The sequence below is a fragment of the Ambystoma mexicanum genome, chromosome 13, assembly GCF_040938575.1.
Source record: "Ambystoma mexicanum isolate Mex_15411 chromosome 13, UKY_AmexF1_1, whole genome shotgun sequence".
NCBI classification, from domain to species: domain Eukaryota; kingdom Metazoa; phylum Chordata; class Amphibia; order Caudata; family Ambystomatidae; genus Ambystoma; species Ambystoma mexicanum.
Window position 1 is genome coordinate 614978645 of NC_090938.1, and position 26663 is coordinate 615005307.

General features: G+C 50.5%; 1 protein-coding gene across 3 annotated transcripts in view; it reads left to right on the forward strand.

The window, feature by feature from the left end:
- The window catches only part of DNAJC7 (DnaJ heat shock protein family (Hsp40) member C7), an 838484-nt gene that overhangs the window by 767669 nt on the left and 44152 nt on the right, over positions 1-26663 (forward strand). For all 3 annotated transcript variants that reach the window (XM_069634491.1, XM_069634489.1, XM_069634490.1), the window contains one exon: positions 14558-14620. In XM_069634491.1, coding sequence (XP_069490592.1) covers positions 14558-14620 — 63 coding nt within the window. The remainder of the gene's footprint in view (positions 1-14557; positions 14621-26663) is intronic.

Below are 26663 nucleotides of genomic sequence, written 5' to 3' on the forward strand. Positions count from 1 at the left end.
GCAGGCTCCGGATGCGCCCGTTGCAAGAATTCCTGGATGCGCGCTGGATCCAGACGACGGGCAGCTTCGAGGAAACTGTGACCACGGATGCCTCCCTGGAAGGGTGGGGAGCGCACACCGAAAATCTGCACGCAAGGGGACTCTGGCTCCCGACGGAGAAGTCCCTGCATATCAACGTCCTGGAGCTCCGTGCAGTGTTTTGGGCCCTCAGGTCCTTCCTTCCGTCCCTCAAGGGCAAGGTGGTGAGGATCTTCACCGACAACACCACCACCATGTTTTACATCAGGAAACAGGGCGGAACCAGGTCCCCAGCGCTGTCCAAGGAGGCGCAGGACCTGTGGCATTGGGCCGTCGCCCAAGGGATTTTTCTGGTGCCGTTTCATCTGGCAGGGATAAAAAACACCATCGCCGACTCACTCAGCAGGGAGCTGCGCTCGTGCCACGAGTGGGAACTACGGCAGGATCTGGTGGATCGCCTCTTCCGACGGTGGGGCACACCCCAGATCGACCTGTTCGCGACGGCGACGAACACCAAGTGCCGGAGGTTCGCCAGCAGGTTTCCCCAGACGAGGAGCATGGGCGATGCTTTCTCGTTCCCCTGGGAGGGCCTGTTCCTCTACGCGTTCCCTCCTTTGCCTCTGCTAATCCGGCTCATCAACCAGCTCAAGAGGTCACGGTGCAGGATGATCCTCGTCGCACCTGCGTGGCCGAGGCAGATATGGTTCCCGGACTTGCTGGACTTGTCAGCGTCCCCGCCGATCAAGCTGCCGGCGGACGCGGATCTACTCTCCAGGGAAGGAGGCGCCATCCTCCACCACGACCCGAAGTCGCTGAACTTGCAGGCCTGGCTCCTGCAGCGCTAGAGTTTGGAGGATACGACATACCGGCCGATTGCAGAGAGGTTCTTGCAAAGGCCAGGGCGTCCTCGACTCTTAAATGCTACGGACACAAATGGAAGAGGTTCTCTGTCTGGTGCCGCGCACAGAAGATTAACCCTCTACGGATTACGGCTCCCCAAGTACTGCCGTACCTGCTGACGCTGGCCAAAGCTGGTCTGGCACACGCGTCCATCAAGATTCATCTTGCTGCGATCTCCCGATACACCAGAACCACGGGGCGGACGTCCTTGTGGTCTCATCGTCTGGTGAAAGAGTTCATGAAGGGACTGTTCAGATCGTTCCCGCCGGTGAAGGCTCCGGCCCCGGCGTGGGAGCTCAACGTGGTGCTGACCAAGCTCATGGGACCTCCGTTCGAGCCTCTGCACTCGGCCCCGTTGAAGTTTCTATCGTGGAAAACAGCTTTTCTTGTGGCCATCACCTCCGCACGACGAGTGGGAGAGATCCAGGCCCTTTCCTGCAAGGCCCCGTACTTGACTTTCCACGACACGAGGGTAGTGCTCAGGACGCACCCCTCCTTCATGCCCAAGGTACCGTCGGACTTCCATCTCAACGAACCCTTGGTGTTGCCTGTGTTCTTCCCGTCGCCTTCGTCGCCGGCTGAGAGGACTTTGCACTCGCTGGATGTAGCTAGAGCGCTGAAGTTCTACGTGGACCGCACGAAGGGTTTTCCGAAGACGTCACAACTCTTTGTGAACTTTGGACCTGTCAATCAGGGGAAGGCTCTCTCGAAGGCTTCCATCTCCAGGTGGCTCTCCGGCTGTATCATGTGCTGTCACCGGTTGGCAAACCGACCGCTGCCTGGCCGTCCGAGAGCCCATCCCACCAGAGCGATCGCAGCTACCACGGCGTTCCTATCTGGTGTGCCCCTGCTGGACATATGCAGGGCTGCTACGTGGAGGTCGACGCACACCTTCACGAAATTCTACTGCGTCGACCGGGATTCCAGGGAGGAGTCCAGGGTCGGCCAAGCAGTGCTGCGCAACCTGTTCGCCTGAGGTGAGCCTGGTGAGGAGGTAAGATGCTTAATGTTGAGTTGATGTGATGCTTAATGTTGAGCCTTTGCCACCTCCCGTGGTTGTGCATGTGTGTACTGCTATGTATTCTTTATTCATGAGCATGTGAATCCATGCCAGACCCCATGCTGGAGAAGGAACAAGTTACTTACCTGTAACTGTTGTTCTGATGTTTGTTAATCTGCTTAGAATCACATGCTGTGCATAGGTCCGACATCCAGTGGTCACTGCGGAGTATTGCATTTTGTTTTTCGTAGTCGAAAAGGGGACGTCGACAAGGCGTGTCTGAAACACTATCCCTATAGTGACGTGCGTTGTACCCACAATCCCTCACGCGTCGAGGTCCCTCAGATTGTTTTTTTCCGCCCAGTTTCTGGTCGCCTTCACGCGGAGCTCCTTGAGAGACATTGCAACTCCTCGACCTTTGGTCGTTTTTTCTCTAATATTAATAATCCCTCCCTCGACGCAGTTGTAAGCTGTTCTCCGCCGAAAAGAATCTTCGACGGAGGGTCGAGCGGAAGAAATCCTTCGGCACTGCCGAACACGTGGCCTGGCCTCGCAGGCCATATACAGTAGGGAGAGTGGGGTCGTGGGACATCTCTGGGTCTTTTCTGAGAATGCCTTTCCCTTTCCCCTTCCTTTCCCTTGGGGTGTTTATCGCGATTTATTGCCTCGGCTATGGAGAGGACACCGTTTAGGTTTTGCCCACTTTGTAAAGGCAAATTCACTTGGAAGGACAAGCACTCACGGTGTAACCGCTGCTTGCCCCTCGATCACAAGGAGGAAAGGTGCGCGGCTTGTCGGCTTCTTAAGCCTAAAACTCTAAAAGACCGAAGGGTTAAAAGGTGGGCGGCCTACGCGATGTCGAAGGCCGAAGGTTCACCCGCCGCCGCTACCACCGACAGTGACGAGGAACGCGATAACACGACCTCCGCTACGGAAGTCGAAACCCCCTCTAAGGAGCGCTTACGCGCTTCGTCGTCTGTCCCCGGCCCCGACGGGCTCGGCTCACGCCCTGCTTATGGGGATGAACACCCCGGCGACACAGACGCACACAAAGATCCACATAAACACACAACCCACGGCTCTTCTTCGACGAAGTCGAAAAGACCTTCGGCGCCCAAGGAGACGCAGGTTCCACCAGCGGCCTCCTCGGACCGTTCGGGTTCGAAGCCCCTCTCGCAACCGCAGCCGCGACCTGCGACTGGGCTTTCGGCAAACAAGGGCGCTGCCACCAAACCATCGGCCGGTGCGCATCAACAGAAAGCGCAGACCGCCGTAGAGCGTTCGATACCCATAGCGTCGAAAACTCAAGCTTCCGCCGACAAACGAGTCGCCGACAAGCGAGTCGCCGATAGCTTAGCAAGGATCGCTGTAGCCGACGCCCAAAAGCGTACGCCGAAGATTTCGTCGAGCGTTACGCATAAGTTAAAGGATACGCCGAAAAAGCCCGATGGGAAGCAGGGACTACCCCCTTCAGGCAGGGAGTCTCCCGACACACCAGAAGGTTTTTCGGAGGGCGACGGGACACTTTCCTCGACGCTTTGGGAGAGGTCGAGCCATTTCGAGTTAGATAACCCTATGTCTCCCCCGCCAGACCGCTCTGGGGTACCCCATGAAACTATGGAAAGACTCCACCTCTGTATGGAGAGGATGGAAAAGTTCATGAGCACCCAGGCCTCTCAAACACACAAGAGGACCAGAGAAGGGCCTCAGGAGGACCCCAGGGCCAAAATTCCGAGGCTAGTCGATCCCCAGCAGGACACAGCCTCAGACTTCCAAGATGTATATGACCTCACTGGAGAGGAGCAAGACTTCGAGGAAGAAGATGATTTCATGGACAATGAAGAACAGAACCAGGAGGAATGTCTGGAAGACAGAACAGACATTATAGAAGAAGGCTTCGGGGTTAACCCAGAAGAGGGACCTTCACACCCCTGGCAATCACCATCAGTGTATTCCGACACTGATGTCCTAAACCTAACTCCTCCGGACAATTCTCCAGTTAGGAACACGTCTCCAATTGACGATCAGCCGACGTTCAATGCACTGTTGCGCAGAGCAGCAGCGCATTTCGAACTCGACACCGGGGAACTCTCTCCAGAATTGGACTTTGTAGAAAGAGTGATTAAGGAAAAACCCCCGGTCAGCCAGACCATTCCACTCCTCGCTTCAGTAAAGAGAAGGATCATACCTTCGCTGTCCACTCCCGCTATGATCAGAGGGGTCAATCCACGGATTGAAAAACTTTTCACTCCTTCACCCTCAGACCCCCTCTACATTAGGGGACATTCCATTCCTGATTCCCTAGTGGTTTCTAATACTAGAAAGAGGGCAGGGGTACCACTTTCCACCAGTGAGGCACCCCCTGACAAGGAGGGCAAGAGGCTATATGCCCTTGCAAAAAGAGTTACTTCCTCGGCTGCCTTCTCAGCAAGAATTGCCAACAACAATTCCTTGCTTGCAAGCTACGCAGACGCGCAGTGGGCCAAACTGCGAAAAGACGCCGAGGAAGCACCGGAGCCTTTACGTACGCGCCTACTGTCAACTATTGGCGAAGGAACCCTAGTGAACCAGAGCATTGTTAAAAACTCTCTGGACGCGGCAGAAACAGCAGGACGTTCCTTGGTACAAGGAATACTCCTAAAGCGCCATGTATGGCTGCGCAACTCGGGCTTTAAACCAGAGACACAGGCGTCTTTGATAAATAAACCTGTCGAGGACGCTAACCTCTTCGGAAAAGCGGTAGATGAAGCCCTAGAGATGGCTAAAAAAGAGTTCGACACTATCAAGACTCTCGACCAGATCTCTAAGCCCACTACCAGGCGCGGCTATGGCAACAAACGCTTTTTTCGTGGCCAACGCCAACACCAACAACAAAATCAACATCAGCAATACCCTGCCACCAATTACCAAACCAATAGTGGGCAGTACAGCCAAAGAGGCCAACGCCGGGGCAAAGGGAGGGGTCGGGGATCCACCCCCAGAGGCTCCCAAGCCCCCAACAACTCCAAGTGACGCGAAGATTCGCGTCCCCTCCCATGCAACACCGGTCGGGGGCCGGATAACATCCTTTCTTCCTGCATGGGAGGAGATAACGTCAGACCGTTGGGTACTGTCCACCGTAGCCCACGGATACTGTATCGAATTCAACAGTTCCCCATCCTACAGACCCCCGAGGGGACGTCGCATGACACCGGAACATCTTGCCATCCTTCTCCAAGAAGTACAACAACTACTGGAAAAAGGAGCCATAGAGGTCGTGCCTCTATCTCAGGTAACGGAAGGTATTTATTCAGTGTACTTCCTTGTACCCAAAAAGGATCTAACCATGCGCCCTGTATTAGATCTGCGCCCAGCGAACAACTTTATCAAACCCCAAAAGTTTCGTATGGTAACCTTACAGGAAGTAATCCCACTGCTTTCTCAGGGAGATTACATGACAACATTGGACATGAAAGATGCATACTTTCATATTTTAATGTTACCAGCGCACAGAAAATACCTCAGGTTCATGATAGAGGGCAAACACTACCAGTTCAAAGTGCTACCCTTCGGCATAGCATCAGCACCAAGGGTATTCACGAAGGTGCTGGCAGTGGCAGCGGCCCACCTGCGCAGGTTGTCCATCCCAGTTTACCCTTACCTCGACGACTGGCTCATAACAGGGGATTCTTACGAAACATGCTTCTCCAATACCCAAAAGACAGTAGACCTTTTGTTCCAGTTGGGCTTCTCCATCAACGAAAAGAAGTCCAGTTTAGACCCCAGTCAAATCAAACAATTCCTAGGGGCTCTAATTCAAACAAAGGACGGCCTCGTCTTCCCCTCCAAAGAGAGGGTCCAAAACATGCTGTTTCAAATCCCTCAATAGGTAACCGGTCGAGAGGTGACGGTACGCAAAGCAATGCGCTTGCTAGGTATGATGGCGTCGTGTATTTATTTGGTACCTCACGCGCGCCTGCGCATGCGCCCAATGCAAGAGTGGCTCAACAGCCAGTGGTGTCAGGCCAGCGGACTATGGGAGGATATAGTTGTGGTCTCGCAGGCCTTAGTTCTCTCGCTACGGTGGTGGACAAAGGAAAACATGGAAAAAGGGAAACCCTTTGCCACACCCGCGGCGGAAGCCACTCTAACCACAGACGCATCCCTCACAGGATGGGGGGCGCACCTATCCCATCAGACTGCTCACGGAGTGTGGACTCCGAACGTAGCATCCAAACACATAAATCTACTGGAGCTACTAGCTGTGTTCAAGGCGCTAAGAGCCTTCCAGGAACACCTACAAGGCAAAACAGTAATGGTCCTTACAGACAGCACCACAGCCATGTACTACATCAACAAGCAAGGGGGCACCCACTCTCCAGGCCTGTCCAAGCTGGCCCAGAATATATGGAAGTGGGCTCTCAAACACGACATGTTCCTACTATCACTACATGTACCCGGGGAACTCAATCTGCTAGCAGACAGTCTCAGCAGAGATTTCCCCCTGCCCAAAGAGTACGAATGGCGCCTGCACGAAGACATCGTCTTCGACGTCTTCACACAATGGGGATTCCCAGAAATAGACCTGTTCGCAACCCTGGAAAACTCACAATGCCTAAGTTACGCCTCCAGGTACCCCCAGAACCAATCCAAGGGGAACGGTCTGTCGATGCAATGGTCAGGGAAATTTGTTTACGCTTTTCCCCCGACTCCCATTCTCAACAAAGTGGTGCACAAGATGCACCAGGAACAAGTGACCATGATACTAGTGGCCCCAATGTGGGCACGACAACCATGGTTCGCTCACTTGATGGAGATGTCTCTATCCCCCCCAGTAAAACTCCCCTGCCCGTACAACATGCTGTCTCAGGACAAAGGCAGGACTCTGCATCCATGCCCCCAGAACATGAACTTAGCAGCTTGGCTCCTGAGATCATAGAGTTCGGACATCTACAACTCCCGCAAAGATGCATGGACATCCTCAGGGAAGCCCGAAAACCGAACACTCGCCACTGCTATTCTAGCAAGTGGAAAAGATTTGTCATCTGGTGCAGGAGTAAAAGCATCAACCCTATTGACTGCTCTCCCACACATGCGGTCCTATACCTGACCCACCTATTGGATTCAGGTCTAGTGTTTAACTCCATTAAAGTCCACCTAGCTGCACTTTCTGCATACACCACTTCCCAACTCAAAGTGTCGTGGTGGAGGATCCCTGTTATAAAGGCCTTCATGGAGGGAGTAAAGAGAATACACCCCCCGATAGCTGACCCAGCTCCCGGATGGGACCTTAATGTGGTACTTACCAGACTCATGGGCTCTCCATTCGAACCCATGCACAAAGCATCTCTTAAACACCTCACGCTTAAGACTGCTTTTTTAATAGCTATCACCTCCATCAGGAGAGTAAGTGAACTTCAGGCTCTTTCTATTCTAGACCCCTTCGTTACAGTTCACAAAGATAAAGTGGTTCTATGCACTCACCCTAGGTTTGCTCCGAAATTTATTTCTAAATTCCACGTAAACCAATCTATAGAACTACCAACGTTCTTTCAAAATCCTTCCAATTTGGGAGAAAGGACTCTGCACACACTAGATGTACGCAGAGCGGTCATGTTCTACATGGAAAGAACCAGACCACTGAGGAAGACTAATCAGTTCTTCGTCTCGGTGGCAGCAGGAAGAGAAGGAGATGCAGTTTCAAAATCCACTATTTCTAGATGGATTGTTCAATGCATCACTCTCTGTTATACTCTTGCTAAGAGAGAACTGCCCTTTAGGCCAAGAGCACACTCTACTCGAGGCACGGGGGCATCCATAGCATTCATTGCAAATGTTCCCCTTGAGTCCATCTGCAAAGCGGCTACCTGGAGTTCTGTGCACACCTTTACAAAACACTACTGTCTAGATACACACTCTAGATCTGACTCCCAGGTGGGACAGGCAGTATTACGACACCTTTTCTCTACTGTTCCTTCTCATAACCCACCGCCAACTCCGGGTACTGCTCGCTAGTCTATGCACAGCATGTGATTCTAAGCAGATTAACAAACATCAGAAGAGAATGCATTACTTACCGTAAAAGCATTTCTGATGATTGTATCTGCTTAGATTCACATGCGCCCGCCCTTCCTCCCCGCTCGGATGGAAGGAACATAGACTTCCTTTATATATCTCTCTCTTTTCTGTACTCACTCACGTCTAGAAGGCTCCCTCAGGGCAGAAAAATACAAACAGAGGGACCTCGACGCGTGAGGGATTGTGGGTACAACGCACGTCACTATAGGGATAGTGTTTCAGACACGCCTTGTCGACGTCCCCTTTTCGACTACGAAAAACAAAATGCAATACTCCGCAGTGACCACTGGATGTCGGACCTATGCACAGCATGTGATTCTAAGCAGATATAATCATCAGAAATGCTTTTACGGTAAGTAATGCATTCTCTTCTCCAGCATGGGTCTGGCATGGATTCACATGCGAACCCTCCCGCCTACCCCTCTGCGGCTCTTCACTTGGTCATACTGCCACTTCACGTGCTTCCAAATCTGAAGATGGCTGCCAGAGGCGGTGCTTAGGTAGAGGGCAGTCATTGGCTGTGGTCAGTATGAGGCAGAGACCAGTGATTGGTTATTACTACGAAAGACAGATCAGAAACGAAACTGATACTGGTTTTTTCTTTACCGAGGATTCCCAGCCTGACGACGGGGAATATTCATGAGCATGTGAATCCATGCCAGACCCATGCTGGAGAACAACAGTTACAGGTAAGTAACTTGTTCCTTATGGGCATTGTGACGTCGGCGCCGATACAGTGGCCGTCAAGGGACATCGACTCGGCAGACGTCGATGCGCAGCGCCCTCTACAGAAAAAATTTCCGAGGTCAGCAAGCTGGAAACATATTATCAAAGATAAGGAATACGTCGGAGGAACATCCCGTCGAAAGAACGTTACCAGGTAAGAAGTAACTTGTTCTTCTCTCTGTGAGCATTTTCTTTAGTCCAGTCAATTGACGTTGTTCCTGTTGCACTTCTGTGGAGAAATTCCGGAAGATTCTGATCACCTGTGAGTCCAGCCTGAACTCCCCCTTCTCCCGCGCCCGGCGGAGTATATGATCTGTCCCTGTAGCTTAGAATCTTTACAATTATAGGCCGTGGAAAGTCCCCTGGTTTAGGTCGTGGGGTCAGCACGCGGTGAACTCTCTCAACAGCAAAGAAGGGAGACGGCTCAGGATTATCCAATAGGCCCTTGAGCATATTTTCAGTTGCCAGTTCCATACGTCCTTTGAGTGCATTCTCCGGGACCCCAATAATACAAATGTTGTTACTGTGCGACCTGAACTCCAAGTCGCATTTTGCTGGGACAAATTTCATATCCCAAGCAAGGGTAGCCACCGTGTCCTGCAGTACATGTATTCCATCCTCGTTCGCCCCAATTCTGGTTTCAGCCTCAGTGATTCTGGTGTCCTGCTGATCGAGTTTGGACTTGAGTGACGCCACATTTGCATTTGTCATCCAGTTTTTCATGGAAGGATGTGAAATTCTTGCCCATGGATTCCATCATACTGGTTATGTCGGGCAGTGGGGTGTCCACCAGCGCTGCAGCATCCTCCTGACTGGTCGAGGATTGTCCTAGCTAGGACCTGGGTGCTGCCTTGGCGAATTTGTCCATGGCACTGACCTTGTTTGCTCTACGGGACCCATTAGACGTTATACAGGCAGGTAAGTGTCTTCCTCGAGGCAGCAGAGTATTCTCTGACCTCCGTTGGTTCACAGTCTTGATGATCGTGTGCTATCTCAGGCCTGGAGTTTGCAGCCGATGTAGCAGTGCCTATGAAGTCCCCCAACGCGTTTTGGGGGGTGCCCGTTTGCCTCGGAGTCACAGTAAAGTTGAGATAGAGGGAGGCTATATAGAGTTCCGCAAGGATGTCCTCCTGGGGGCTGGGAGTCCACTAGGTGACTAATCGGAAACTAGGGATGTAGGAGAGTGCGCCGGGGCCACGTGTCAGCCTATCGGCAGCCACGCGTCCCACACGCCTGAGCCCTCAAGACTGGTAGTAGCAGGCCGTTCAAATAGCGGTGTACCCCACCAGTATTGCAGGCGCAAAAGGAGCTATCCGTTCAATGTGGATCCAGGTATCGATCGTGCACAGGTCCAATATATGCACCAGCTGGCAGCGGGTATTTTGCATTGATGAGTGGGATCCAGGTCCGGTAAGTTCGGGCAGGCCGCAGGTGACGGGCACACCCACAGTAGTGCAGAGATGTAGGTCCGGGGGAGGGGGGGTGTGGATGACTGGGACAATACAAGATGGACGGCACCCAGAAGTAGAGCCTCAACTGTGATGGTGACGAAGCGGCATGCAACAGTTTCCCCCCTACCGGTATACAATGTTTGTCCGGCCCTCCAGTAACAGCAAGCTGGATTTTGTGGTATTGGGGCAGTGAAAATAAGTATGATTGGAGTCCAGCCTGCTAGTTTGGACTGGCATTGTTTAGTGTACCCCGGGTAGGGATCTGAGCTCAAGGCCTGGGATCTCGGCGGTGTCCAGACATTTGGTCGACCTAAAACTGGTCGAATGACATTTGGTCGACGCAATTTGGTCGAAAACCAAATGGTCGAATTTTTTTTTTAATTATATATTTATTTTTCGGGTTTTCGTTTTTTACAAAAATGGGTTTTTAGAAAAAAAAAGGGGGTTCGGGGGGACCCCCCCCAAAAAAAAAAAGGTGAAAATAAAAAATAAACAAATTCGACCATTTGGTTTTCGACCAAATTGGTTCGACCATTTGTCTGGTCGACCAATTTTTTTCGACCAAATGTCTGGTAACCATCTCGGCTATGCCTGCAAGTCGGGGCCAGCGGGATCGCCGCCTGTACTGGTCCGATGTTTCAGCCGAGGAGAAAGTTGCCTCCTCACTAATTGGATGAGGCCCCGGGCGCACCACCACGATCTGGCCTCAGCCAAGAGGCCAGACCAGGAACGACCTGGGCCGCGCCCCTGCTGGTACTCACCCGCTGTGTCCCCGGATCATCTCCTACCTTCTATCCACTCGTCAGTTGCTGGATCGCGTGGGCGGCAACACGAGCCCTCCAGGCTCCTCAGGTACCGCACCCCTGCTCCCTCATCGGTGCTGCAGCACCGGGGCAGGGCACAGAGCCCACCCGCCTCGTCCATGGGAAATCGGGGATCGAGGCCGCCCCTAGGCCAGGCAGCCCCCGAATGGCCGAGGCCGCGCAGCTAGATCTGTGGCACTGGCAGGGCAATGGGGTGAAGGTGATCAAGCGTTGGAGGATGTTTCACAGGCAGGCTGAAGATGACAGCACTGGGGTCACTTCTCCAGCGGCTCCGGGATCGAAGACGATGGACGCCAGTGGTCCCTGTGCAGTCGGGGGAATTGACTGCTCCCGCAACACCCCCAGCGTGTGCAGCAACGCCGGTGGGGATCGGGCGAGCAGCAAGATACGCCGCTCGCAGCCTGCCCAGCAACCCTGGGCCGAAAGCATATTCCGGCTGCAGCGTGGGCACCAATAATTCGGATCTCCTGCACGCTCCACAGATCCCTGCCTCCAGTTTCCCAGCCCAGGCCGCACAACAGCAAAGGGGCCACAAACCCCACACGGGCCAGCGTGGCAGCGGACTCCGGGTCACGGTGTCGAGCGCAATCCGCTGGCCAGCTCAGGCAAAGCAGCATTCACTCGGGTTGGTGCACGCCGCAGCCCGCGGCTCTTGGGACAGTCACAGGCCGCTCATCACAGTGTGCAGTGTAATCGGTCAGTTCTCCACATCAGCATAGCCATTCCGCCCAGAATTTGGATCAAGGATGCCCCACAACTTCACCGATGTGCGGTCCGCTCCCCGAGGTCCGTAGCTTAGGGAAACCGCCATTCGAAGCAGAGTTCTGTCGGTGGTTCATGGCGCTAAAGAGCTAGGCAGCCATCTTCAGGCTGCTCAAAAGCACCCCCTCGACAGTGGTTTACTTTTAACTACCATTGGGAGTTTTTAACCGCTGGCTGCGTTCGCAGCTGCAGTAAAGCATCCATGGGTGCCCATTCTGTCAAAATGGCCCCGGTCTTTTTTTCACCATTTCTTCTTGGAAAGGTCCTTCTTGAGATTTACTCTGCGCACCCAAACCAGGTCTGGTCCCTTTGTTTGTTTTGTCTTTGGCGGGATTCACGAGTGAAGCAGGAGGCTCCAGCTTCCAGAACCTAGCCCCTAAGAACTGGAATGCCCTCCCCACGGCACTCAAACGAAGAATCCTACAATGTCTTCCGCAAATTGCTAAAAACGAACTTGTTCAACTAACCTTGCCCCCACTTTGCATTTAAGATGTTGGCATTGCCACAGGACACTGTACCTCCTGACTAAAAAACATGCACATTTTCTTTTATGTATATAGTGTATAAAATATCCTGCTTTTTCTGTACTGTTCTCTACTCACCCATGTATGTAACAAGCTAATCTTCTGCAACAGCCCACGATGCCTCAGGGCCAGTGTGTGCTTTACAAATTCAAATAAATAAAAGTAAATAAATAAAAGCCTGCCTCTGGCTCCAGTATGTCTGGCAGGTGCAGGAAGTGAGGGAGGTGCCCAAAACTCCCTGTGCTTAATCCCCTTGGTTACAGGAATGCACCCAAAGGTGATTGGCTGTCTGTCCGGCAAGGACAGCCACCCTGCTGTGTGATTGACAGCTAGGCTGGAATGAATGGGAGTAACCTGCATAAAAGGCGAGGCTTTTTGGCTTGGAAGGCAGACCTGCAAGGACGACTTCTCCCCTTGAGTTGGTGGGACCAATCCACTCCAAAGTGAACTCATGTGGACATCCTCTCGAAGCTGGCTGTACTGCTGCTGCTGCTGGAACTGAAGTGAAATGAACACCAAATCGAGTGGATCACTTTTAAGTCGCACCCGAGTGCTAGGAAGATTCTCTGGACTTCCCTGATGCAGGACTGGCCAAGCCTGAGCCACCTCAACAGAGTGCTGGACCCCAGAAGCAAGGAAAGTCTCTGAAGTGGTATCGGAGAACCATAGTGTTGCTATTTGCTGTCAGATGCAAGGAGCTGAAACGCTGAAGTGCCACTGAATTGAAGTTTGCCCTTTGCTGTCGTCGACCGTCCCATTGTGTTGCAGGAGTCCCCAGAAGTCCTCCCTCTTGTCCCCACGACTGAGGCACAGGAACAGAAGAATCTGCAGAGCCACTCAGGAACAGAAGCCAGCTGGAACCATTTCTTCAAAACAAAGGTACTGTAGAGTCTAAGAACTTACCTCTTGTAGCCTTACTTGTTCTCTGTTGAGACCTGTCTTGGTTGCTCCTGTAGAGTTGCTTGCATCTTCTACACCTCACAAGCCTCCCAACTTATGGCCCTACTTTGATTCTACTTTTTTTACAAAGACTTCTAAAACATTGTGCAAAACTTTTACTACCTGCAAGAAGTACTTCAGCTCACCTAGGCTTTTGCCCAATTGACATTGGCTGGCCTGGCTCCCTGAATGACTCTTCTCCCCACTTAATGTGTGTTTTTACCTTCCTTAAAGGAAAGGGTTAACCTAAGTTGCATTGGGGGGTTCAAAAGTACCCACCTGCTTCAGAATATTTGTGCGAGCTCTCGTCTTAGTCTGAAACCTCTTTACTTAGATACTCATCTCAGTATTGCTCTAAATGTGCCAGTGATATATTAATGTCCAGTGTCCTAACTATTTAAGTAACTTGAGGGTGTAGAAAGTGTCTGTGTGCCATCCCAAATGGGTATTTGCAGATTTAGAGAAACAAAGAGTGTGTATTTTGGAGTGTATTTGTGTTACTTTTATATTGCCCCTTCTGAAGGCTTATTCAAACTGACTTAAATAAATTAATAATTGTTTAATTAAGAAACCTTGAGTGTACTTGTTTATTTGGATACTTGTCACTGTGAATCTGTGTAACCACCCTACTGCTCACATTGACCCCTTTTGAAATAAGACTGGCTGCTCAGCCACACTACCAACCTGTGTAGTACAGACTTATACCAAAGGTTGGGTTCCTATTGCCAGGAGGTCAAAGATGTTGTAGTGCACCCAAAGGGTACTGCACCAAATCTTGCCTAGCACCTTCTGTTTGTGATTGTTATTGAAAGCATTTAATAAACAGTTTCAAACCATGTTTAGTAAACATTGTTTTTAACGTCCTTTATTATGCCATTGTTAATTACTGTACTTGTGGTGTTTTAGTACACACATCAACGAGCCACTCGCATTTCAAGTGAACACCAGCTAGTACCACTCTCGCGCACACAAACACACTCCAAACTGCACCTTTCCCATCACTTTGCAACTCTAGACCCAACCTCATTCTCTGACGTAGTCCTTAGCAAACTGGGCAGGCAAACACCTAGGGGGGGATACCTTATGAATTCTCATACCCAAAGTTCCTTCTCTACACCTCACCTAGACACATTCCATCTCACACATCTTCTAGGCTGCTCTCAAAAGTCCAGTTTTGCATTTTACTACTCTTCCCCACAGCTCCCCCCATATTCCCCCCACCCCCGCATAGAGATTGCACTATACAGGACCACTTTACGTTGCATTACAAAATAACAGGCAATCTGGCCTAGCAAATGTTGCTTAGCTTAAGTCAAGCTTGTGGTTAATGGAGAATGTTGTCTCTATTCATTTTAGATTTTGATGCCAACAATATTTTCAAGGCATTCTTCGGTGGTCCAGGTGGTTTCAGTTTTGAAGGTAACCTTTATTTTGCATATTTAAAATTTCTGATTTTATTTGCCTTTGTAGAACGTGTTATGTCAGCATGCCGCCTTGGCAATTTGCCCCCAATGGACGATTTCCTTTCCTGATTGCATTGTTATTTTTAAGTTGGGGGGTTATGCTTGTGGGCATGCAGGACATTTACATCTTTGCATCAAGGAAGGAAGGCTTCTTTAGTAAGCCAGGGTGCCTTTGACGCAGTCGGACATCTCTAGACAAATTGTATGCGCCAGGAACGACTTGGGTGGTCTGGAATGTTCTGTGCACTTGTGCTGTTTTTTATAGGCTGTAGAGTCCATGCACCGAGTGAAGGTTGGTCCCAGGACAAGAGTGGAGAGTGAGGCAGTACCCATGGGCTCTACCAGATCCGAGGGTCTGTGCATCAGGTAGCCAAAGTTAAAAACTACACAAGTAAACCCTTGATTTCTGACATGAGGGCCTCCCCCAATTTACAAGATTGAATCCCGCAGTAGGGCAGTCTTAGCCTTTCATCCTTCTCAGGTTGATAAATCATAGCATTCAAAATTGGGTAATACTTTTGAAGCCTATCACTGCAGCGCTTAGAAGCTGGAGAAGTCTGACATAAAGTGATGCATAAAAAGACTTTATTTAGAAGAAGCCACAAGCGGAGCCAAATACAGGAGTGGAGACTGCTTTTTAAAACGAAAAGTGGCGAGACTAGCGAGTATTATGAGTGATGTGGGTTTGGACTAATGCACAGCACTAGTGGAGTGTGCCAGGCCGGAACACAAGGTTGTGTACAGCTTCTAGTATGGAGATGCACAAGAGCTCATTTGGAGGAGACTTAGTGTCCTGAAAAGTTCTCCATCATGGGATTTTTGTTAATTTATTACCTTTTTGGAGCCAGACCCTGAAACAGCTTTTAAAATATTTAAAATAAAACTGGCAGAGATATTTTTGCAACAGTCAACGGCCTCCGTTAGAACCAGGGCTTATTTGTCTGTTGTTCACATTTATAAATCTTAAACATGTTTTCTTGCTTTTGGCTTCCTTTGCTTTGATCTCCCCCCAGAAGAGCGAGGGTTCTAGAGCGAGGGTTCTAGCCTAATTCTTTGAGATTTGGAATAGGCTGCTGACTTTTCTCTTTAGAAGTTATTGTTTCAATATTTATTCATTTTGTTCAAAGTGCGGGCATAGCTCGAGAGCAGCGGAGCGCTGTACAGATTGTGGAAGCCAGCATTTGGACTGACCTCTTAACAGCACAGTACTGTGAAGTCTGGTATTTGGAAAAGCCTTCAATGTAGCTTCAAATGTAGAGTGCAGGATGAGTAAAGATGACTGTTCTTGGATGTCTGTCACTTGTTTCATACATCATTGCAGGGTAACATCTCGTCAGGCTTAGGGTATAGTGGTGGAGCCTTGCTTCTTGCCCTCTATCTAGATTGGGATCTTCTGAAAGAAGGTATTCTTGCATTTCAACTAAGTCGACAGTCATAGGCACTCTGGTAGGCAAAGTAGTTAGAGTGGCAATCTCACATAGATAGGAGTGCAGGGGGAACGCAGCCACATGGGACCCCTTCCAAACGATTAAAGCAAAGGATGGAACAGATGGCACTACGAGACGCATGGAGGGAAATAAGGGGACAAGATGCAGGATTCACCTACTACTCGCACGTGCACAACACAATGTCGAGGATTGACTATTTCTGGGTGTCGGTGGGACTGATGGGTAGGATCCAGGATATCGAAAAGGGAGCGATAGCGTTGTCAGATCACGCCCCGCTAGATCACGCCCCGCTATGGCTCGATGTACAGGCCCCCGGAAGGGGAAGAGGTCTCTGGAGATGGAGAATGCCGTCCGACATTCTAACGGACCAGGTGCAGGGAGAGGATCTAAGGGACAAAATCAGGGAATACTTTGACCTAAACGATCAATGGAGAAGTTCCACTGGGAACAGTATGGGAAGCCTTTAAGGCAGTAACCCGGGGACATGTCATAGCACAAAAGGCAGCCAAAGACAAACAACATCAAGAATGGGAAAGAACGCTCGAAAAGAAACTAACAGACATACAGGAGGAGCTAACACTCCATCCCACTAGAACTCTCAATAAAGCAATGAAACACGTGCATGGTCAACTAGAGATGCTCCGCAACAAAAAAGCAGAGAGTTCCCTACTATATTTAAAACAGCGACACTACATCAAGGCCAACAAAGCGGACAAATATCTAGCAAGACAACTTAGAGAAAAACAGAAAGCAATGACGATCTTGAACATCAAGGATGCGCAAGGCATACCTCATACAAACTCAAAGGACATAGGGAGGGCCTTTTAAGGCGTTCTACCAAGATCTATATGCAACGGAACACCCGGACGAAAAGAAACAAGACAAGTTCCTGCAATCTATTCCCATTCAGACAATACCAGAAGAAGACAAACCGGCTTTAGAATCAAGGATTACAGAGGAAGAGGTCCACAGGGCAATAGCGGGCCTCCCCATGTAAAAGGCACCAGGCCCGGATGGCTTCACGGCCCAATTTTACAATAAATATGCGGACACTTTAGTTCAAATCCTGACTAGGCTGCTAAACACATTCAAGGACAGTGGGAACGTCACTTTCTCCATGAATGAGGCAAAAGTCCTTGTGTTCCACAAAAAAGGTAAAGATCCCACTCTCCCGGCCTCATATCGCCCGATAGCCTTAATAAACCTAGACGCCAAAATCTACACGAGAGTATTGGCTGCCAGACTATCACCACTCCTCCCGACCCTAATAAACACAGATCAATCAGGCTTCATCCCGGTAGGCAAACACACGACAATCTAAGAAGAGTCATCCACCTTATAGAAAAAATAGGCATCACCCACACACCAGCAATCCTACTTTCACTAGACGCCGAGAAGGCCTTTGACCGGGTTGAATGGTCCTTCCTCCTTAAAACGTTGAAGCATATGGGGTTCGGAGAGCAGTTTATATATATATATGGTTAAGGCCAACTACAACTCCCCATCGATAAGAATAGCAATAAACGGAGAGGTCACTGGGAGGGTGGAGATCACGAGGGGTATGAAACAGGGATGCCCCCTATCACCTCTGCTATATGCCATATTTTTGGAGCCTCTCCTAATCAAGATAAGGGAAACGGTGGGGGTAAGAGGGATCGAGATGGCGGGCAGGCAACATAAAGTTGTTGCATATGCAGACGACATGCTATTGGCCCTGGAAGACCCTGTGAACTCCCTGACAAGATCCATAGAAATATTGGAGGAATTTGGGGTGATCTCAGGCCTGAAGATTAACAAGAATAAATCAGAGATTATGCTCCTTGCCGGAGACAACAGAAACAGTTGCAGGCATGCTAAGTTTAAAAATAGTGGAAGAGGGTATCAACTACCTGGGGGTGACGCTAACACACAGAGTAGACATGATTTATAAGAACTACAACACACATCTCCTGGCTAAAGTCAGACAGGATCTAGAAAGATGGTCCCCGCTTAGGATTTCGTGGTGGGGCAGAATCCAAGCAGTAAAAATGAATATACTCCCCAGGGTGCTATACCACTTCCATGCCCTCCCAGTGACAGTCCCTAACTCCTTCTTCAAAGCACTCTCCAAAGCCATATCCCAATACGTGTGGAATAGGAAACCACCGAGGATCTCCAGAGCCATTCTCACGGCACCTACCAAGGCAGGCGGTATGTCCCTCCCCCACTTCAAAAAATATTATCAGGCAGCCCAACTCTGCATTCTCAAGGAATGGTTGGGGGGGGGACCAACAGACGATCTGGGCAACACAAGACAGGGCAGTGGCCAGGACCCCCCCTGGAAGACCTACTATGGAAACAAAAACAACACAGACACCAGAACCTCAGAGTTAGTGAGGTCATGAAAGCCACCCTCAACGCATGGGACGACCAAACCAGGAAGGGAATCATGACCACCCCACTGGCCCCCTTCACGCCAATCTGCCGAAACCCTCAGTTCCCCCCGGGACAGGAATTCGGCGCCTTTGAGAAATGGGAAACAGCTGGATGCAGGAAAATAGGCGAAATGATCCAGGATAATGAAATACGATCGTTCGAGGAATGCAAAAACATGTGGAAACTAACAGAGACCGACCGCTATAGATACGAGCAATATAAACACTGGCTAAGTACACCAGAGATCTTCCAGGCGGCCTCAAGGGACCTTACACCATTTGAACAGTACATAATTTCCAACCCAGGAGACAAAAAACTGGTGTCAACCCTATATACCCACATTAACACACAAGGAGAGGAAATAAAATGGGCATACATGAGGAGATGGGAAGCCACGCTGGGGGAAGAAATAACCAGGCAGCAATGGGAAGAACTCTGGGCGGGCATCCCAAAACTCACCAGGGCACTCCAAACCAGAGAAATGTGGTTGAAAATAACCACACAATGGCACTACACCCCAGAGAGGCTCAAATCAATGTACCCGGCAACGTCGGATCGCTGCTGGAGGGGTACCCGACGCAGGAACTTGGAGGCATATCTGGTGGGACTGCCAGGGGGTACAGGGCTTCTGGAAGGAAGTGCGACTGGAAATCCAGAAAATGTTCCCAGAGGCAGACCAAATGGGGGAAAGAGTGTGGTTGTGCGGATTTAAAGACCCACAGGCCAAGAGACTCCACAAAGCACAATGGAGGAGCTTCATGGGTTTAGTCATTGCAGCCTGGGCAACGATAGCCCAAAGTTGGAAGAAACGAGACCCACCGCTGGTATTCACCTGGCTGCAAAAGGTGTGGTCCCAAATGACCATGGAAAAGATTACGCACCATCTCCAGGACCAAAACAACACGTTCATGAAGGAATGGGGACAAGTCCTAGAATATTTGAAATCAGACTACATGGACCAATGGTGTCCACATAACATTAAAATATCAGACATGTTCAGTACGTAAATGTTCCAGAACTGAAAACTGATGAAGACCCACTCTTCCGGGGGGGGGGGGGGGAGAGAGTTTATTTTTGCATCAGAAAACAATAAAAATATGTTTTAAAAATAAAAATAGTGAGTGGTTAGCCATTCCCATCAGTTTCTCCACCTGATGCCTTAGTGGTTCTTTCTGACCGTGCTAATCTTTACCTAATCCTAGTGGACACTTGGCACTACAATTTAGAATTGTATTCTTCGTTGGTGCGTCAGCAATAGAAAAATCATTGGATTAAGCGTCCTGTCCCTTTTTCTCCATACTTTATGGGCATCCCCCCCAGGAGACGGAACGGAAGCCTTTTGCCCAACAAATAAGTGCTTCTCATATAATTTGAGCCTGGGGCATGCCTTCATCAACAGCCTTGCTCTCCAGCGCCCTACCTCCGTACCCTGCTCTCTACTAGCCCAATTATTCTCTGTGTTCTTACCCGTTCCTTTTCCTAATTCTTCTTCAGCCAGCCTCTGGTTCTCCACCCCCTCGCCCCCTTCCCCCCCGGCGCATGCCAGTCACGGGTGACTTCAGTCGATGTGCATCCTCCGAGGGCTTTTTCCTAGCTTTAGATTCCCACATGCTGTGTCTGGAGTGTTTGGGATATGACCACTGGTGGGTCTCCTGCACAACGTAAAACGCCCTGATGCTAAGGTTGCTATACAGTCTTTCCAGGTGGTGCAAGATCTTTTCCAGGTCTTCTCCAGATCTCTGAAGGTCTTTCCAGATTAAAAAACAAAATTGGCTAAAATAAATGGACCCGTTCCCTGGGTGTTCCTCGGCTGAGAGTGGTCTGTTGGATCCTCATATCAGTGCCCATCCCAGAGCCTTGAAGGCTACCGACACTCACGCTCGAGGCGGTCAGTGGACTTTGGGATTGGCAATGAGGGGTCTGTCTGCTCAAACACTGTACATTGGTCCAAGGGGCCTACATTATCTACTACTGGGTATAGGCCCAAGGATGGTGGGGACCTGTACCTGTACACAAGGACTGCCCAGCCTAGGCCTGAGGTTAAGCCGTCTGGAGCTCGCTAGGAGGTCTGCGAAGATACAGAAATTTAGCTCGAGGGCTCGGGTATTACTGCGCCACCAGGCTCTGCACCAGTGTCAGTTCCTGCACTTTCCCTCAGTTCCTATCGGGTCTGCGCCTGTGGTGTGACCACCTTCAGGGGATTCACCCCCTCCCCTCAGACCGCCACAGAACCGCAGCTCATGGCGATATATTTTCTATTAAACCTTCCAGAAAAGTTTTCTCCCCTATAAGAGGATTCCTAATGCACTTCTGAACATACGATCTAGAGTTCTTTGTACTACACTAGAGGCTTCCTGGACAGCTGCTTCGGCAGTGCCTTTTCTGGCACCTCAACAAACGTCACCAGTTTGTGAGGAGGTATTTTTTGAGAGGTTAATCTGGTTTAAGAAATCCCCTCTAGATTACATATTCTGAAGGGACTGATATAGGAGGTGACTCCAAAAAAGCCTCATCCTCGTTCTGCACAAGTAATTCCGGAAGCTTCTTTGCTGGCTCCCCTGTAATTGTGGCAGTTCATCTTTTCCAGATCCCTTATACCCCTCCTTCCCCCACTGGGTCTGCTGCTTCGACCAAAGGCCCATGACATGGCTGGAGACCCAGAGTCCCCTCAAGACCCTGTTCCGACTGGAGACCCAGAGTTGGCTCCTTCTGGGGATTGGCCTCTGCCAATAGCCAGCACATCTGCTAAGGCAGTTATACAGGAGGAGGAGGAGGACAGTGTCCCTTCATTTATCAGTCTTCCACTATACGATTGAAGGGCTTAGAGTTCCTTGGTGTTAAACAGAATTCCGATTCTTTTTGGAAATTTTAGGGCCACTTTTTTGGGCCACCTCAACTTGTTGCTTTGCTTTCTCCACCCCCCCGCCCCCTTGTCTTTTTTGGTTCTTTGATCTTTTGGGTGCCCAGAGGATCTTATTTATTTATTTTGGATTTGTAGAGCGCAGTGCAGCCCACGGACATAGAGGCGCTATGAAGGATACTTAACAAGGCTTGCTTGAGGGTTACAATAAGCGGCCCAGGAAAAAGCATATAACATTTGCTCTGATTGTTACAGTTACAGAGAAACAGTATTATACATTGCAAAGGTGTGATACACAGTGAGGAAGCATATGTCCGGAATTGCATGTGGGGTAAGACCTCTAGACAAAGAGCCTCGTTTTTAAGGCCTTAAGGAAGGCAGCATGGTATTCGATCTGATCTCGTTCGGGAGGTTGTTCCAAAGAGTGGCTGCCATTGTTGGGAAGCTCAAGCCCCCAGCAGGCACTCTACGCGTGTGCTGTTTGTTTGGAGATCCTTTGTTCGAGATACATGGGTGTGAGTCCGTGAAGACATTTGTGTGTTAAGGCAAGTGTTTTGAAGACCACCCTTTCTTTGATGGGTCGCCAGTGTACCTGTCCCATAACCAATGAGATGTGTTCCCTGCATGAAATGCCTGTTGCAGCCCTTAAGGCATTGTTCTAGGCAATCTGGACTTTAGACAGGTTTCTTTGAGAGGTACCGATGAAGAGGGCATTGCAATAGTCAAGTCTGGACCCAATGATGGCTCTGGCTATGGTAATGCAGTTCTTTTGGGTCAGGAATGGCCTAACCGCATTGATCAATTTGGAATGGTACACTGCAGAGGACGCTATGGCATTGACCTGCCTGTCCATGGTCATGCTTGGCTCTAGGTATACGCCCAAGGTCTTAATGGTTTGTGATACTGTGATGGAGGTGTTGTCTATATTGAAGGCATGATACTCCTTGTCGAGTTTGCTTAGTGTGAAGGAAGACCCAATCAGCAGGAGTTCAGTTTTTTCACTGTTTATACAGAGCCAGTTGTCTGCCACCCAGGATTGAATGGGGGAGTAGATGAGGTTGAGAGTGTCCGTATCTTCTCCTGAGTTACGCTTACTAATGTCATTTTCAATCTAAAATAATGCTTATGCTGTTGGGTCGCCTCTAAGGCACTCCTGCCCTAGAGACATTGTGTCACTGTAATTTGGTTTTGGGGATAGGTTGGTGTGGGTAGCCCAATGCAACTATTTTTGTAGTCATTGTGGTACCAGTGTGTGTGTTTTTTTTGTTTTTTTTTTCTTTCTTTTTCAAACTCCTGCGCCCAGTGCTCCAGATTAGATTTTGATGGGAGTATTTGGCTTCCTGCTCCGATCCATGTTTTCTAGGGCTTCTCTAGGTGGCCAAATTAGGCTCAAAATGGCCCTTCTGACCAAGTGGGCTCTTTGAGCCCATAATGGCACCCTCCATACTGGTTTAGGTCCCTGGACAAGCCCCCTCTCTTCCTGTGAGGGTGGCTTTCGCCAAATGGCAGTCACAGAGACCAACCAGTATGGTTGGTCATCCAACCTTCTGCCCCAGACCCTTTTTGGGACCGGTTGGCTGGATTTTTACCAAGCCCCTTTCACAGGGGTATCTAGGCTCTGCCCTAGGTCTGCCGACCTGCTGATTCCTGACATTTTTACTTTTTTTAAAGCCCTCATTTGACAATACTTGCTAAGTGCAGCGCCTTGGCCTTATCCTGGCTTGGGTTTTTTACTTCCAGAAGTCCAGTTCGGTTTTCTTGGGGACTCTGACTCCTCACATTTGCTGTGTGTTATGTGAATTTATAGCGCACACATACGGGCACCTTGTCGCGAGGAGAGACACATCAAAGCTTTGACTGAAGAGAGTCTGCAAAAGAGAGTGGTCTTAAGCAGACGACGGAAGGTTAAGTGGTTTTCAATAGAATTAAGTTTGAGAGGAGCTTGCGAGCCACGTCAGAGAAGGATGTGCCTCCCACTCTGGCGGCGAAACCTTGGAACCATAACCAAACGGTCGCTACCAGAACAGAGTCCGATTGGGAATGTACAGCTGGAACTTGTCCTGGAGGAATTCTGGTCCAGCCGGGTAGACCGCCCGATGAACAATACATAAGGATTTAAAGGTAATCCATTGTTGCACTGGAAGCCAGTGCAGGTGGTGCAATACTGGGCTGATGCTTGAGCCATACAGAGTTGCAGTAGCAACCAGAGCAGCTAGGTTCTGAAGCGGTTGCAGCTGGGGAATCAGACCAACCTTCTGGGCCAAGTAAAGAGCATTACAGTAATCAATCCTGCTAGAAACCAACGCAGTCAGCACAGGCGTGCGGAGTCGAGCAGGAAGAAAAGGTAAGATTTTAAGGAGAACCCCAACAAAAAATGACCAGACTGACATACTGCACTCACCTGTGCTGCCATAGACCGTTACGTAGACTAGTAGACCCCCAAATTCTTCACCACAGTCACTGGAATCTGAAATGCACCCAGCGAAGCAGGCCAGAAAGAAGGAGACCAAGAGTCTGACATGGCCAAAGAACCCACCACCAGGACCAGTCTTATCACCGTTGAGCTTGAGCCAACTGGTGCTCATCCAGTCCCCCACGACTGCCAAGCAGTCACACAGACGAGAGGGGACACATCCTGGTCAAGATATAAGCGGATCAGGATCTGTGTCGTCTGCTTGAGAGTAACACCTAAACTCATGTGAGCGGATAAGGGCACCAGGGAGCAAATGTAGATGGTGAATAACATCAGGGATAGGGAGGATCCCTGGGGAACCCCACAGACCAAAGAGTGAGAAGAAGAGAGGAAAGGAGGGAAAGATAGACTGGCTACAATCAATCAAAAAAGAGGTGCACCAGTCTAACACAAAACCCAATATTTATTCCGAGCGCCGCCAACTGGGAGAGGAGGAGGGGGTGATCGACAGTATCAAAAGCTGCTGACAGATCGAGCAAAATCGGGGCACACACTCCCCCACTGTCGACCAGCCTAGCGATATCATCCATGACCGAAACCAAGACACACTCAGTACTCCTCCTTGGCCAAAAGCCAGACTGAAAAGGATCGAGCACTGCAGAACACTCAAAAAAAAGGAGAGAAGAGGAGATATCCGCGCTTCAAGAAGCCTCATTAAGAAAGGAAGTAAAGAGAGGGGGCAAAAATTAGACCGAACAGAGGATGGTTTCTTAAGTAAGGGAACCCAAAGTGGCCTGTTTTAGCTCAACAGGGATGAGACCTCGACTGCAGGAAAGATTCACAGCCTGGGTCACCAAAGGGATGATCCTAGGCAAAAGATCCTGCAAAATGGATAAAAGAATTGGGGAAGATGGTGCTGCCGACTTGATACGCGAGATGGCAGCCAGAACCATCTCTGCCGTGAACCTCAGGAAGGTATCCCAGCCAGCAGTAACAGGTGGACAGATGTTACCAACCAGGACCACAAAGTTCTTTTACTGGGTGTACGCCCGACGGTCAATGCCCTAGTACCGGCTCTGTCAGAGGGGGCGCCTACATGCAGCACTACTGGTGACAATGCCATGGGCAAAATGCCTTCCAGGCCTAGACCTGAGGTGCCGGGTAGGCCTCATGCTCCACCACCAAGAGTCTTGGAGGAGGCTGGGCCCATGGAGTCATGCCCCACGACTTTGGTACGTGGCACGCAGCTCGACAAAATGCCTGCTGTGCCAGAAAACATGGCCGCTTGTCGGATGCCACTCCTAGGCGCAGAGCAGGTGGGTGAACAAGTTTCAAGGTGGGACTAGTGTCAACCGGGTGCGTGGCCTACAGTTTATCCATCAGCAGCGCAGGGCATGTTCCCCCTGCAACCTAGACAGAGTGCGCTCTGGCCCCAGCAGCCCCCAGCCACTCAGTCAATATCTCCTGCCTCCGAAGACAGGTTCTTGGCGCTGATGCGAACACCCCAGTTGGGTGCCATCCTTCGGGATGCTGTCAGGGACTTGCTCCCACCGGTAACTCCACAGGAACCCATAGTCATTCCTCCCATGGCTCCGGTGCCAGAGGCCCCAGCGCAGCCCCTGCCGGCTCCTTTGATTCCAGCTCCCCTGCCTCTCACAGTACAGGTGTTTGCGCACCTGCCTCTGGGCTCCATACCGCAGCCCACGGCGCCCAGCACCCCTCCACCTGCTTTGGACCAGCCGGACACTCTGGTGGACACGGACGGGGAGGATTCTGACACGCTGTCATCAGCAAAGGCCTTTCACGACAGGCTTACATGTTTGGCAGAATATCTGGGCCTTCCTCAACCCGAGGTAGAGCAGCCCGAGGAGGGGGCGGGGGGGTCTTGGCAGAAGTCCTCACCCAAAGACCCCTTACCAAGACGGGTATCCCAATACAGATGGACATTGTGGCACTGGCCAAGAAGGGGTGGCTCAAGCCACACAGACCAACCTGTCAATCGGCGCCTCAATGCCAAGTATAGACAGATGGAGGGGGATAAACTCTTGTTGTTGGCGCACCCTCAACCGCACTCTTCGGTGTTCACTGCAGCGTCACTCTACTGTAAGCCTCAGTGGTCCTTGTCCACCTAGTCCTCGGGGCTGCTAGGCATGGAGAAGATCCTGGAGGCATATGGGAAGAAGCTTTATTCCACCGCATGCCTGCACCTGCGTCAGGCCAACGTGGATTCCATGCTAGCAGCCGCTAACAATAAGCTTTGGTGGGAAATAGCTGACTTCCTCCCTGAACTTCCAGTGCAGAGCCAGGCACGCTTCAAGGCGGGTCTAGGAGAAGTCAGGGTGGTAGCGGAGGACATCATGAGTCCACTGTGGCCCACATCAATACCTCTGGCCGGGTCAGTTGCATCGCCATGGACATGAAAGGGACAGCCTGGCTTCGGGCTACTAAGTTTAACCCAGATGTCCAGGATCGCATATTGGACCTTCTGTTCAAGGGTAGTGACCTCTTTCACTCTACCACTGACGAGGAGTTAGATAAAAAGAACAGCAGCTCACAGACTGCAAAATCATCTTCCTGATGAAGGCAACGCCCAAGGCATACAACCAGTCGCGTCAACGCTCCGACAAGGGGCGGGCGATGGTCGAGACAACCTGACTGCTTGCCGAGTCAGCACCGGCGCAAGCAACAAAGAGTGGGTGGGGGGGGGGCAATGGCTTCTTCTAGTACCATTCCTCAGTGGCAGCCTCAGAAGGAAAAAAGGCATGACTCGTCCCTTTGGGGTCCATGTGTCTCCAGTGGGTGGCAGTCTTGCGTCTAGCGTGCATTTCTGGTGGCAGAACTTTGCGGACCCCTGGATCCTATC